The sequence below is a fragment of the Nicotiana tabacum genome, chromosome 22 (genome assembly GCF_000715075.1).
Source record: "Nicotiana tabacum cultivar K326 chromosome 22, ASM71507v2, whole genome shotgun sequence".
Lineage (NCBI taxonomy): Eukaryota > Viridiplantae > Streptophyta > Magnoliopsida > Solanales > Solanaceae > Nicotiana > Nicotiana tabacum.
In genome coordinates this window covers 126,025,920-126,039,776 of record NC_134101.1, presented here as the reverse complement: position 1 = coordinate 126,039,776, position 13,857 = coordinate 126,025,920, and the positions used below count along the sequence as shown (strand labels likewise).

Sequence of the window (13,857 nt, the reverse complement as noted above, 5' to 3'; positions counted from 1 at the left end):
GTGTGGAGGAGAACCATAGATTCCCCGGTTAGGAGGTGCGAGCGGTTGGCTTTGGCAGGTACGAGAAGAGGTAGAGGGCGTCCTAAGAAGAATTGGGGAGAGGTGATCAGGCAAGACATGGGGCAACTCGAGATTTCCGAGGACATGGCTCTTGATAGGAAAGCGTGGAGGTCAAGCATTAGGGTTGTAGGCTAGGGGTAATTCATAGTTTTTCCCTCTTTGTACAGGGTAGTCTGATAGAGTTATGCCTAGGTCTGCTAGCGGTATATGTTATGTTCACACTATTTTGTTATTTTGCATATGATTTTATTATTGCACTCCCTTTCATCTATTTGGTCTATTTTAAGATATTATTATCACTTCTCTTGCTTTTTTGTTGTTACCTATCTCTCTTTTCGTGTCTTTTTGAAATTATTATATCTCCTGTTGAGCCGAAGGTCTCCAGGAAACAATCTCTCTATCCTTCCGGGGTAGGGGTAAGGTCTGCGTACATCCTACCCTCCCCAAATCCCACTAGTGGGATTTTACTGGGTATGTTGTTCCAAAATTTAGTAGGAAAAAGGAATCATGAAAAAAGTTGCTCCAAGTGGCCCCGTTGTTGGATTAGTCTTTGTCCTAAATATCGAGACAAGGGAACTGGAGCAGTGGCACCCTGAAAGGGTTTTGGAACTTGTACATAATAAGTTTCTGTCCCAGAGTTAGATTTAGATCCATGCCAGACTATATCTTGCTTTCCATTTTCCGTTAAAGCAATTCCTCTTTAATATTCAATCACGTACATCATAGAACTAACCCGAATTAATTTGGAATGAAAACTAAAGATCGATTCAACATTTCTTCCATCAAGAAATATATATTGCATTGGATACGTTTGACAAAGTTATTTGATTTCTTGAATGGTATTTGAATCTTTGATAAAGTACTCTAGCATTAGCCATTTAGAAGTTATGTTTAATTAAATCATCACAATATAGATTGAATCCAATTGGATGCACGATTGGTCACTCACAACGGTAACAGAGAAAAGAAGTAGCAACAGCTTATAAATAGTAGTAGGAATTTCTAGGTACAAAAGTGATGCAATTCAAGAGGAGGAGTGGAATAGTTTGTAGAGAGAATTTTGGAGGCAACAATTGCATTAGCATACTCAGTGTAATGAACTCCATCCCAGCTGATATATGCAGAGCCTTCCTCACACAAACTATACCCACTTTGGCGACACGTTATATTGGAATTATAGTTGTAGGGCGGACCACCAAAACCACAGCACACCATCAATGGATTTTGAATACCTATTATCAAAGACGAAATCAGAGATTGCAAATTTAGTAGAAAAATATATTCTTTAAATATGTTGGAGTACTATTCTACTATATGTATAGTTCAAATAGAGTTGTACGGATACTACATCAACCAATACTTGTTATGCATCTGCAACTTAAGAGTGTCAAAGAGGCGAATTGAGCTACATTTAGGCGTACGGTCAAATCGATCAATGGCATGGGTTGAATAAAAATATTTTTCATTTGTTATAATCCAATCCATCCAACTTAAAATATTTTCAATTTGTTTATTTATTTACATACCAAATCAACTACTAAGAGCTTTTTCTTTATATATCATGACATAATCACGCACATGAAACTCAAAAAAAGCACATTTTCAATGTTTTGATAAGTTTCCTCCAAAGTATTTGGGCTATATATGGAGCTCAAATTAGCCCAAGCTTTAAAATGGGTTACTTGGGCTATAGCCATACTGATTCGTCAGTGAATATGTGCCCAGCCAAATCCGTTTAAATTTTGGCCCAATTATATTTTCATGCTCTAAATTTGACGTACAATTCATAATTAGGACTACTCAAAAAGTTGCGTGTTGTGCAACAATAATTAATACGTAGAAATCTTCAGTTAAGCTCACCATAAGCGCTCGAATGGGCGATGAGGTCATACTTGATGGCATAAATATCCACATACACAATGGTTGCGTCCTTCATTTGGAGCCTCAGCTGTTCACAAAGAGCGCGCAACTGATTGTTAAATGTTTCCGCAGCTTCGTTCATAGACTTAATGCATCCATAATCATCCAAATCTTTCAAATTACTAGCATTTCTTGTCGCAAGCTTCTGTGGCAAACAACCCAAGGGTCCCGTGTTATGAATCCAGAAATTCTTCCCACCACGATTGTATATGCCCTGTATTTGTTAATTTGTGTTAATTAATGGTGAAGGTGATTATTCAACATCTCAATATACTGCGCTTAACGTACATGAGGCATAAGAAAAGGGAAAAGGGTCAAATTTTCCTCTATACTCTTTGAAATTGGAAGATTTTGCCTTTCATTAGACTTTTGATCTCATATTAAGGAGTCCACCATTAGGAAAAAGTCTCATTTTTATCCTTGATCTCTAACGGAGCTCCAATTTGAGAGTAATTTTGAATTTTAATAAAAAAGTTAAGGGGTAAATTTAGACTTTTTAATGAAAATTTGAACACGTGGAGTCCACCAACTTTATGTTAATTGAAAGGGAAAATATGAGACCATTTGCAAATTATTGATTGGACAAATTAGGTGTAGCGTAGAAAAACAATGAGCATAATTTGGATGTTAGTCACAAATTTGGACCTTTACCCTAAGGAAAAAAGACTCACCCAAACTGCAGCTTGAATCTCAGATATGAAAGAAGGGATCTTTTCGAGAACTTGAGAAACTTTTGAAAGGTACGAGAATTCATTTGCAATATCATTCTGTCCTATGTCTATCATGTAAATTGCATTCTTGAAATCGTCCTCAGCCAAGTCTTTCAGACCTTGTCCAATTAAAAGTTGAAAAATTAGCATATTAATTGAGGCTAAGGGGAGTGAATACGTAAACATTAATATATACTGCTATTTAATTACCTATGGATTGTAACTGAAGGGACCGCGCTTTGAACCTTATAAATTGAAGAACTTGAGTACTCAGAGTAAATAAAGCATTTTTGGGGAGTATAGTTGCACCTCCTATTGCAAAATTTTCTCCGTTCTTAAAATTTGGTCTTACAGATTCCAGATATGCATTCAAATAACTCATGTTCAGACTTTCACCTGCAAGCATGTATCACACCAAAGAAAGTTAATTAGTTAGCATTTGCCATTGAATGTTTTGAGTAATTATTTCGGGTAGTATTTTAATTTATTAATAACCACATTACTCTCTCATTCACGCTGAGCCAAGGAGCCTTAGGGGCTTGAATATAAATATGTATCCTATCCATGAGTGTCTAATTCATGATAGAGATATAGCTTCCGTGACAATACTAAAGTTTAAATTTTGAATATATTACATAACACTCTTATAGACATTTGACAAATAAAATACTAATATTCACCCCTATGCAGTTGAAGTGATTATAAAACCATTTGTTAGTAAAAACTTAGCTTGCAGGCTGCATATAATGGGGTCGTAAATTGACAGTACCGTGGGTGGCAGCACCGAGATAAAGTTCACGGGCTCGACTAAAAAAATACTCGTTTAAGTAAATATAGTACGGCGGCAGAGGTAAGAATCTTTCACCTCATTCAATATTGAATGAATCTTTCTCTTTATTTATATTTACTATCATTTATGGTTATTTAATACTTGATACTTTATGCACATTATTACATTCGACACATTTATTGCTTGCACATTAATTACATTTCTTCATTGCTCACATCTTTGTACTGTCAACCCAAGATCTGAAGTTATTAGCTTTAACTAGGATTAATTAGTTTAACCAAAGATTATCCTCTCTTGATCAAACAAGTATTTCCTGAAAAGATCAAAGTATTTTAACTTTAAAAGAAATTCCAGCAGTATCTCTTGAATGAGTTGATCAAAACTATTCTAAGAAAGCTGACGGATATTGATTGTTTACCTACTTGGTATACACTTTCACGGGTTAAAAGAGTGCTTGTGAAGAGTGACGTGAAAAACTCCACATAAGTGTTACTCCTCTCCGTCCTAATACATGTGATGATATTTGACTGGGAAGACGTTTATAAAAGAAAAAAATAACATTCGAAACTTGTAATCTTACAAAATTTAAAAATATTCTTGTGATTATAAACAATTTCATTAAGGGTAAAAAATTATATTATTATCAAATAAAAAAGTATGGTTCTTTTTAGGACTAACTAAAAAGAAAAGGGTATCACATAAATTATTTTGGGACAGAAATCAAATATTGGTTTACTAGTTGTATATATCAGAGACATTTTTATTGGAAGCAAGTAACTTTGATGTTGGAAAAGAATAATATATTTTTATATTTGAAAATAATTTAAATTTTAAACTCTTTATTTCGCACTTAGTGAGAAACTTTTACCTATACACAAATGTTATGATATGTTTAAAGCATAAATTCAAAATAACTTTTGTTCTTTCTTAAAATCCAATTTAAGCTACCTTAGATAAATTGGATTTTCAGGAACTAACAAGTTTTACAAAAAAGAGCAAGAAGGGCTTACAAAGAAAGTCAAGAATTAATCGTCCATCACATAATCTATCAGATGGATGATCATGAAAAAAGGAACGACCATCTGGATATCCAAATCTGATTCCATGGGCAGCACAATAACCGCCTGTGTCTGAGTTTGAGTCTCCAAAATTGAAGATCACCATATTTCTGCTACACTCACAAACAACAACGTTGGCCAGTTGAGAGATGCACAACAACATCGAAAAACAAGCAAGTAATACAAACGTAGAATTTGTTCTACTACTAGTTTTCATCTTCATATATACTTGCACCGTTCTTTTATAACTGAGTATATTACACATCTTATGATATATAGAAAAATCAAGGACCTAGGACACACAAATGAGATTAAATTACTTGAATATTTTCACAAGAAGTGGAGCAATGGGTGGAGTAAGAGAGCACTTCACATATAATGGGAATATATAGTTGAGTTATGGTCTTATTTTCATCTTCATATATACTTGCTCCGTTCTTTTATAACTGAGTATATTACACATCTTATGATATATAGAAAAATTAAGGACCTAGGACACACAAATGAGATTAAATTACTTGAATATTTTCACAAGAAGTGGAGTGGAGTAAGAGAGCACTTCACATATAATGGGAATATATAGTTGAGTTATGGTCTTTTTTTTTCTTTTCTTTTTTTTTTACAACTGTTGAGGAGAATCATAATTGACAGAATAATGATTTTAAATTGAAATTGTCCACTTGCGTTCACGAGATTGCATAGCGAATTGTTACACAATTTCCTAGATAATTAACCAATTCGTGGAGAAGTGGACAATTCCACTAAAATCTATGAGTGGTTGCCACTGGTATTAATTAGAATTTCAAACGCATTTAAATTTTTTCCTCAAGAAGTCTGAAATCTCAATGATGGATTTGAGTATTAACTTGCAACAATAACAATTTTTTGCATGAAGTTTCTTTAATACGCAAATTTGTTGCAAGGTATAAATACTTCCATTATTTGATAAACGATTGAGAATTTAATCAAGAATAGAAATACTATCTTATATAGAGCTAATGCATAAGTGATATTAGGCTATATAGATGATATTTATACTTTAATATTACCATGCTTTATTGTTGTTTTATAGGCAAATTGCCAACAAAATGCTCTAAATGGTGTTCTTTTGTTTCGCAGGGAATATTCTAAGTGAGGAAGCACCACGGAGTGTTTTGGAGGCAATAATGTGAAGAAAAGACGCCCACTCAAGAAGTACCCGAGCACAAAGAAGCAAGAAAATGGACTGAGCAAAATCCACCGCGACCGCGGTGGAACCGCGGCAGATCAAGCGTCAAGGCAGAATGCTCAGCGTTCATCGCGGTCGAGCCGTGGTCTTGCCGTGACCGCGGTGCACTGTTCACTCGCTAGGAATTTGGGGACCAAATTGTAAATTCGGGAAAACTTGTTCCAAATCCTTATAAGCTGTAGAAACTCGCCCAAGATTGTGTTAAGCTTGTTTTTAGACTACTTTGGAGGCAAGAACAAGTGTGACAAGAGTAACAAAACATTAGAATTCTTCTGTCTTCTTTTGATTAGTTCAATTACCCATTATGAATAATTTCGTAGTTTTATCGTGTTTTGTCATGAGTAGCTAATTTCCTAGTCTAGGGTTTTGATGGAACTTATTGAAGGATGGACTTCTTGTTATGTTAATATAGTTTGCCCAGTTTAATCTCTATTTGTTCTACTATGTGCTTGTTGTAGTTAATTGACAGGATCCTCAATTAGCTGTGCATATTTAGTGTGCATAACTCGGGAGAGAGTGCATATTTAGGTAATTGTTGAACAACACCGCTCCCAAAGTATATGAGGGATCAATAACTGAGGGTTTAAAGGCGGAATTAGGGATAACGAAGCCTTGGGTGCAATCTAAAATGAGCTGTAATAAACGAAGCCAGCTAGCATAGCTCGGGAGAGTGCGTCTAGTAAATTATCGTGATTACTCAGTAGAGATTTATGGTTATAAGAGTGCTCATGATTGATAGAGACAATTATTGGGTGAATCTATGTGAAACATAACCGGAAGAGATTTCATCAATAGGGAAAATCATAACCTTAGATCCTTCTCTTAATTGTTTACAACTTAATTATAGTTAGTATTCAGCTGCTTATTTACATTCGTTCTTAGTTAGTAGAAATACCTCCAATTGTTATTTACAGCGTTTGGGAAGTTGATTCCGTAGAATTTAGTAAGTCTAACGAAAGTAATTGATAGGTTAATTCCTTGTGGGTTCGACTCTGGGCTAAATACTCATATTATATTTGCAACGTCTGTGTGTCCTTTTAATAAGGCATAGTTGGGCGTGATCAAATTTTGGCACCGCTATCGGGGAATTAACGGTGTTATCAATTACAATTGAAAGAAGTACAAAATTAGTGTATTCAATTTTCTCTATACTCAATCTTTACATTGAAATTTTAACGTTTGTTGACTTGGTTGTACAGGTGCATGCCTAGAAACTTATCGAGAACTGGTGAAGTATTTGAAGCATTATCAGATCCCGAGAGAGTTTTCAAGGCCTTGAATCGGGCTACCCGGAAAAACAAACAACTAAACAATTCGAAACAGACATGGGAGATCACGAAGGAGACCCAGATGTACCAATAGCGCCAGAGGCTGCTCTCTATGACTGGGCACAACCCATAGCTGAAAATCTGACCACAGCGATTGTAGTCCCGCAGATATAGGCTGAATCATTCCAAATCACGAATAACATGCTACACTTGTTGCAAAACAAGGGACTATTTTCGGGGTCACAAGTTGAAGATCCTCAACAGCATTTGAAGAATTTCCTGTCAATCTGCAAAACCCAAAGGCAGCCCAACATAACTCCGAAAGCAATCAAGTTGTTATTGTTTCCATTCCCAGTGACAGGAGCTGCCCAGACCTGGCTAAACTCACTCCCCATAAATTCCATAACAACTTGGGAGGAGTTAGTCAAGCAATTCCATAACAAGTTCCACCCACCCAACAAGACTGCTCAACAAATTGATGAAATTTTGAGTTTGAAACAGAGACCAATGGAAACACTGCATGAAACATAGGAACGTTTCAAAGGGATGCTGGTTATATGTCCGCACCATAGTATTCCAGATCTGATGTTGGGGCAGCGATTTTACATGGGATTGGCAGATAGCGTGAAGAACATTGTTGATGTTTTAGCTGGTGGAGCATTTTTGAGCAAAACATGGAGAGAAGGCCAGAGTCTGCTTGACAAGATGGTGCAGAATTCGGTATGGACAACCAGGAATGCACCTATCACTCTAGTGGTTCACTCAGTGCCCTTAGATCCATCCAACTCTATGGCTAAAAATATGGCCACCTTATTGACACAGATGAGTATACTCACCAAAAAGGTGGAAGAGTTAGGACAGAAGCAGCAGGTACACATTGTAGATACTACCAATGGGGGCTTGTGCACATCTTGCATTAGTCAGCCAATTGGTAACCAGTGGAATGCAGAACATGATCATCATCACTACCCTGAAGACATGAACTATGTGTCTAATTATGGAGGTCAGTGACAGGGTGGTCAGAATTGGGGCCAGCAAAATCAGTCGTACAGGCCAGTCCAGCCACAGTTCAATAATGGGAACATGGGAGGTATGAGACCTCCTAATAATATGGCACCTTACCCAAGGCCACAGGGATATAACAATCAGAATCTACAGCAGGGGTATCACCCTCCTCAGCAGCAGCATGGTGGACGGTAGGAAGATGGGTTTGCTAGACTTGAGGCAATGATGCAGCAGGTTATTGGGTCTAATGCAAAAATTAGTGAGAGAGTAGATGCCATGATTCAGCTATCAAGAATATTGAAGTGCAGATGGGCCAAATTTCGATATCTTTAAACAATCACCCTCATGGGACATTACCTGCAGACACTCAAATAAACCTCAAAGATCAAGGCCTGAAGTAGCTGATGGCAGTGAGTCTATGGAATGGCAGAGATTTAGACGTAAAGCAAGAAAGGGATCGAGAGAGAAAATAGGCTGAGACTCTCATACCAGTGCCCATTGAGCTAGATGAGTTAACGAAACTGACAAAGGTGACAGTCCAGCCTGCTCAGGAAGAACACAACATTCAGATTGAGACTGAGAAAGAAGCTGAGACAGCCCAGGAACAAGTAGTTGAGGTGGCAGCTGATAAAGAGCAGTCCCAAATCATTGGGAAGAAGAGACCTCCTGCACCATTCCCTCATAGGCTGGCTAAGCACCAAAAGGAGGAGCAGTACAAGAAATTTTTGGAGATGCTGAAACAAATCCAGGTAAATATTCCATTGATAGATACTTTGAAAGAGATGTCGGGGTATGCAAAAATGATGAAGGACTTAATGTCCTGAAAATTCGATTTCCAAGACTTGGCTACGATGACTCTTACTCAGACATGCAGTGCAGTGGTGACTAGACCAATTGCGGATAAGCTATCTGACCCAAGGAGCTTTACAATTCCCTGCACTATTGGTAATTTTGCTTTTGCTAAGGCACTTTGTGATCTAGGGGCCAGCATTAATCTTATGCCCCTGGCGATTTATAAGAGGCTGGGGATTGGAAGAGCTAGACCCACCTCTATGTTGTTGCAGCTGGCTGACACGACTGTAAAAAGACCCTCTGGTATCCTGGATGATGTGTTGATTAAGGTGGGGAAATTTGTGTTCCCTGCAGATTTTGTTATCTTAGACTGCAAGATGGATGAGGAAATTCCCATAATTTTGGGAAGGCCGTTCTTGGCCACTGGGAGAGCTCTCATTGATTGTGAGACTGGGGAGCTCAATATGAGATTGAACGACGAAGATATAACATTCAATGTGCAGAAATCTATGAGGCGACCAAGTGAATTCGCCAATTGCTCTCTTATTGATGTCGTGGATGTAATCGTAGAAACTGATGATGAGATGCTGACTATTGAGGACCATCTTACTACATGTTTGATGAATTTAGATGAGGTGAATAGAGAAGAATTGGCAGAATGGGTGTTGGCATTAGAGGGCAGAGGGTTCTGGGATAGAACTCTCGAATTTGAGCCCTTGCACTTAGAAAACAGAGAGACTCCTCCAGCCAAGCCATCCGTCGAAGAACCACCAAAGCTAGAGTTGAAGCCACTGCCCGCCCATCTCAGGTATGAGTTCCTTGGACCTGACTCCATATTACCTGTTATTATCTCATCTAGTTTGTTAGATATGCAGGCACAACAACTCTTGCAGGTACTCAAGGAGTGTAAGACTGTCATTGGGTGGACCATGGCAGACATTAAGGGGATCAGCCTCACCTACTGTATGCATAAAATTCTGCTGGAAGAATGACACAAACCTTCCAGGGAACACCAAAGAAGGCTGAACCCAAACATGAAGGAAGTGGTGAAGAAAGAAGTGATAAAGTGGTTAGATGCGGGAATTATTTTCCCAATCTTTGACAGCAGTTGGGTTAGCCCAGTGCAATGTGTGCCTAAGAAGGATGGCATGACAGTGATCAAAAGCGATAACAATGAATTGATTTCAACAAGAACCGTCATGGGCTGGAGAATTTGCATGGACTACAGAAAATTAAATCTAGTCACCCGGAAAGACCATTTCCCACTTCTCTTCATTGATCAGATGCTAGACAGATTGGTAGGGAGGTCACACTTCTATTTTCTGGATGGGTACTCAGGGTACAATCAGATCTCCATTGCACCGGAGGACAGAGAGAAGACCTCCTTCACTTGCCCATATGGCATTTATGCTTTTCGGAGGATGCCCTTTGGCCTATACAATGCACCCGCCACATTTCAAAGATGCATGATGGCCATATTCAGTGGCATGGTAGAGGACATAATGGAGGTATTCATGGATGATTTCTCAGTGGTGGGGAACTCATTTGATGAGTGCCTTAGAAATCTGACTCGTGTGCTGAAACAGTCTATTGAGACTAACCTGGTTCTTAATTGGGAGAAGTGTCATTTCATGGTACAAGAAGGCATAGTCTTGGGGCACCGGGTGTCAAGTAAAGGAATTGAGGTGGATCACACTAAAGTTGACGTGATAGCAAAGCTGCCACCTCCCACTTCAGTCAAGGCAATCAGAAGCTTCCTTGGGCATGCCGGTTTCTACCGGAGATTCATAAGACATTTTTCAAAAATTGCCAACCCTCTCTGTAAGTTGTTAGAAAAAGATCACCCCTTCTTGTTTTCTGATGATTGCAGGGTAGCATTCGAGGAGCTGAAAAAGAAATTGGTCACAACACCTATCATTGTTGCCCCGGACTGGGAGCAACCATTCAAACTCATGTGTGATTCCAGTGACTACGCAGTGGGGGTAGTGCTGGGACAGCGGAAAGACAAGCTAATGCATCCAATCTACTATGCCAGTAGAACGCTGAGTGGAGCCCAGTTGAACTACACTATGACTGAGAAGGAGATGTTGGTTGTAGTGTTTGCTTTTGACAAATTCAAATAGTACCTGATTGACTCTAAGGTAATTGTATACACTGATCATGCAGCTCTCAGGTATTTGATTGAGAAAAAGGAGTCTAAGTCGCGCCTAATTTGTTGGGTGTTGCTACTGCAAGAATTCGACCTCGAAATTCGTAACTGTAAGGGCATAGAAAACCAAGTTGCTGACCATCTATCACGACTTGAGGGAGCTGAAAACTCAGTTGAGGTTGAGAACATTCTGGAAACCTTTCCAGACGAGCAGCTGCTCGCTACTAGTCTTGAGAAAGTACCATGGTATGCAGACTTTGCAAATTACCTGGCCAGAAGTATAGTTCCCTATGACCACTCCTCTGTACAAAAGAAAAAGTTTTATCGTGACTGCCGCATGTATTATTGGGATGAACCTTTCCTGTTTCGAATATGTGTTGATAATATGATCCGGAGGTGCGTTCCCGAGATAGAACAATCTTCTATTTTGCAGGCATGTCATGCATCAGCGTATGGAGGGCATTTTGGAAGAGTCAGGACAGCTGCGAAAGTGCTAGAGGCAGGTTTCTTTTGGCCAATAGTATTTAAAGATGCGCACCAATGGGTGAAGGGCTGCAACGAATGTCAGTGAACCGGGACCATTTTCCGTCTCCATGAGATGCCCATGAACTCAATTCAAGAAGTGGAAGTGTTTGATGTCTGGGGGATTGACTTCATGAGACCCTTCGTCAGCTCCTTTGTCAATAAGTACAATACTTGTTGTTGTGGATTAAGTGTCCAAATGGGTAGAAGCTACAGCGTTTTCCACTAATGATGCAAGAGTGGTGGTGGGGTTTTTGAAGAAGAACATATTCACCCGTTTTGGGACCCCGAGAGCGATTATCAGTGATGGTGGCACCCACTTCTGTAATAGAGCCTTCGAGAAGTTTCTAGCAAAGTATGATGTACGCCACAAGGTAGCAACCCTTTATCACCCGCAGACCAGTGGACAGGTGGAAGTGTCTAATAGAGAGAGAAAGAGTGTATTGACCAAGACTGTAAATGCCACTAGAATTGTTGGGCGAAAAAGCTTGATGATGCACTCTGGGCTTATAGAACTGCTTTTAAAACACCAATTGGTATGTCACCATATAAGTTGGTGTTCGGGAAGACCTGCCACTTGCCAGTGGAACTTGAACATAAAGCTTGGTGGGCACTGAAACAGCTGAACCTAGACATTGAAGTTGCGGGCACAACTAGAATCACTGAATTGCATGAGTTTGACGAGTTCCGACATCTGGATTTTGAGAGCACAAGGTTGTACAAGGAAATAATGAAGAGGTTGCACAACCAGAACATTGTTGAGTGACATTTCAAACCCGGGGACATGGTATTGCTCTATAACTCAGGATTACGGCTGTTCCCTAGTAAGCTTAAGTCAAGATGGTCTGGTCCATTTCGAGTGGCCGAAGTATTCCCTTCGGGGGCTGTAGAGATTGCCTCAGAGAAAGACTCTCACACATTTAGAGTCAATGGGCAGAGATTGAAGCTATACATAGGCATGAAGGAACCAAAGGACGTGTCAGATATCCACCTGACGGAACCTCAAAGATCGAGCGAGCCTTAAATGCGCTTGTCTACATCGTGCCGTGACGTTAAATCAAGCGCTGTGTGGGAGGCAACCCACGAACATTGTTGTTAGTCTTTTTCTTATGTACCTTCCTATAACAAAAAGAAAAATTTTGGGCAGCACCGCAACCGCGGTCGACCGCGGTGAGAGGCGAGTATTCTGCCTCGTGTCGTCTAACCCACCACGACAGCGGTGGGACCGCGGTAGAACCGCGGTGAGACGTTAACATTTTGCCTCCAACTTTTAAACCTACCGCGGCCCCGGTAGGACCGCGGTCGACCGCGGTGGGCACCAGGTACGTTTTTTGTTTTTTTTTTCTTTATTTTTCCTTCTTTTCTTCCTCTTCTATTTTATACTTATTAAACCCCCCCCCCCCTCCCAATAAAACTACCCAAAACATTTGAACCCCCCCCCTCTTTATCTCTTAATATCTCTCTCTCTCTAAACCCTAACTCCTAAAAATCCCTCATTTCTTCTTCTTCTTCTTCACTCATACTACTCCCCCATCTCCATTTCTCTCACCCCTTCTTCCATTAAGGTAAAATGAGTTCATCTAGGAAGAGACGCAACGCCGGGTCCTCCGCTAGTGGACTGGGAAGCTCCTCGAGAGCTAGGAGTCAGGCTAGTGCACCACAGTTTGACAGCACTAGGGTTGTTTCCAAACCGGTGGAGGACAGGTACAATGCAAAGGCAGCTAAGAAATTGCTACATGAGGTACATATTGACCAACAAGCCTTAGAGGTGTAATGCCCGAATATCTTCAATGAGTTGAGGAGGTGTCAGCTGGACATCTTCTTCGAGGTACCGGAGGTGGCCAATGTTTAGATGGTTAGGGAGTTCTATGCAAACTGCCCGGAGCATGAGAATGGGGTTGTTACTGTGCGCAATACTCCGGTAAATTCATCCATCGAGGCCATCCGCAGGGTATATCGACTGCCAGTGTTTAAGGGAGAAGCTGATGATTATCGTATTTTTAGCCAGACAAGTGCCTTGTTGGGAACTCCTCTTGAAACTATCTGTGTGCTAGACAGAGAATACATATGGATAAAGCCCAGGATCACACTTAACTCCCGGTCTCTCAATTAGGAGGCTAAGTGTTGGCTAAATATTATCAACAGTCGGTTGTTGCCTTCCAGCAACACGACTGATGTCAATCTACCACGGGCGTCAGCAATCTACTGTTTCATAGATCACAGGGATTTTGATGTGGCTCGGCTCCTCCATGACGGGATGCTCATTAGATCACCTGAGTTGCTCAAATTTTTCTACTTCCCTTCTCTAGTCACCAGGTTGTGCCGTCTTGCTAGAGTTTCTGAAGACCTTAGAGT

General features: G+C 39.9%; 1 protein-coding gene and 1 non-coding gene across 4 annotated transcripts; both read right to left on the bottom strand.

Annotated features, from left to right (window-relative positions):
* Positions 1 to 910: 910 nt before the first annotated feature.
* Positions 911 to 5,094, bottom strand: LOC107763682 (GDSL esterase/lipase LIP-4-like). Of its 3 annotated transcripts, none has more exons than XM_075245126.1 (6): positions 4,859 to 5,093; positions 4,491 to 4,651; positions 2,901 to 3,086; positions 2,652 to 2,809; positions 1,921 to 2,194; positions 911 to 1,292 (listed from the first exon to the last, which is right to left on the bottom strand). In XM_075245126.1, the coding sequence occupies exons 2-6, from the start codon at positions 4,642 to 4,644 to the stop codon at positions 1,063 to 1,065; spliced, it is 1,002 nt and encodes a 333-aa protein (XP_075101227.1). In that variant the 5' UTR covers positions 4,645 to 4,651; positions 4,859 to 5,093; the 3' UTR covers positions 911 to 1,062. The 3 variants fall into 3 exon arrangements, with proteins under 3 accessions (XP_075101227.1, XP_075101228.1, XP_016437654.1); XM_075245127.1 differs by having other exon boundaries at positions 4,491 to 4,648; XM_016582168.2 differs by having other exon boundaries at positions 4,491 to 5,094.
* A 2,408-nt stretch (positions 5,095 to 7,502) lies between these two features.
* On the bottom strand, positions 7,503 to 7,609 carry LOC142176866 (small nucleolar RNA R71). The gene has a single exon (XR_012705672.1). It is a non-coding gene; the product is annotated as a small nucleolar RNA R71 (small nucleolar RNA).
* Between the last annotated feature and the right edge of the window lie 6,248 nt (positions 7,610 to 13,857).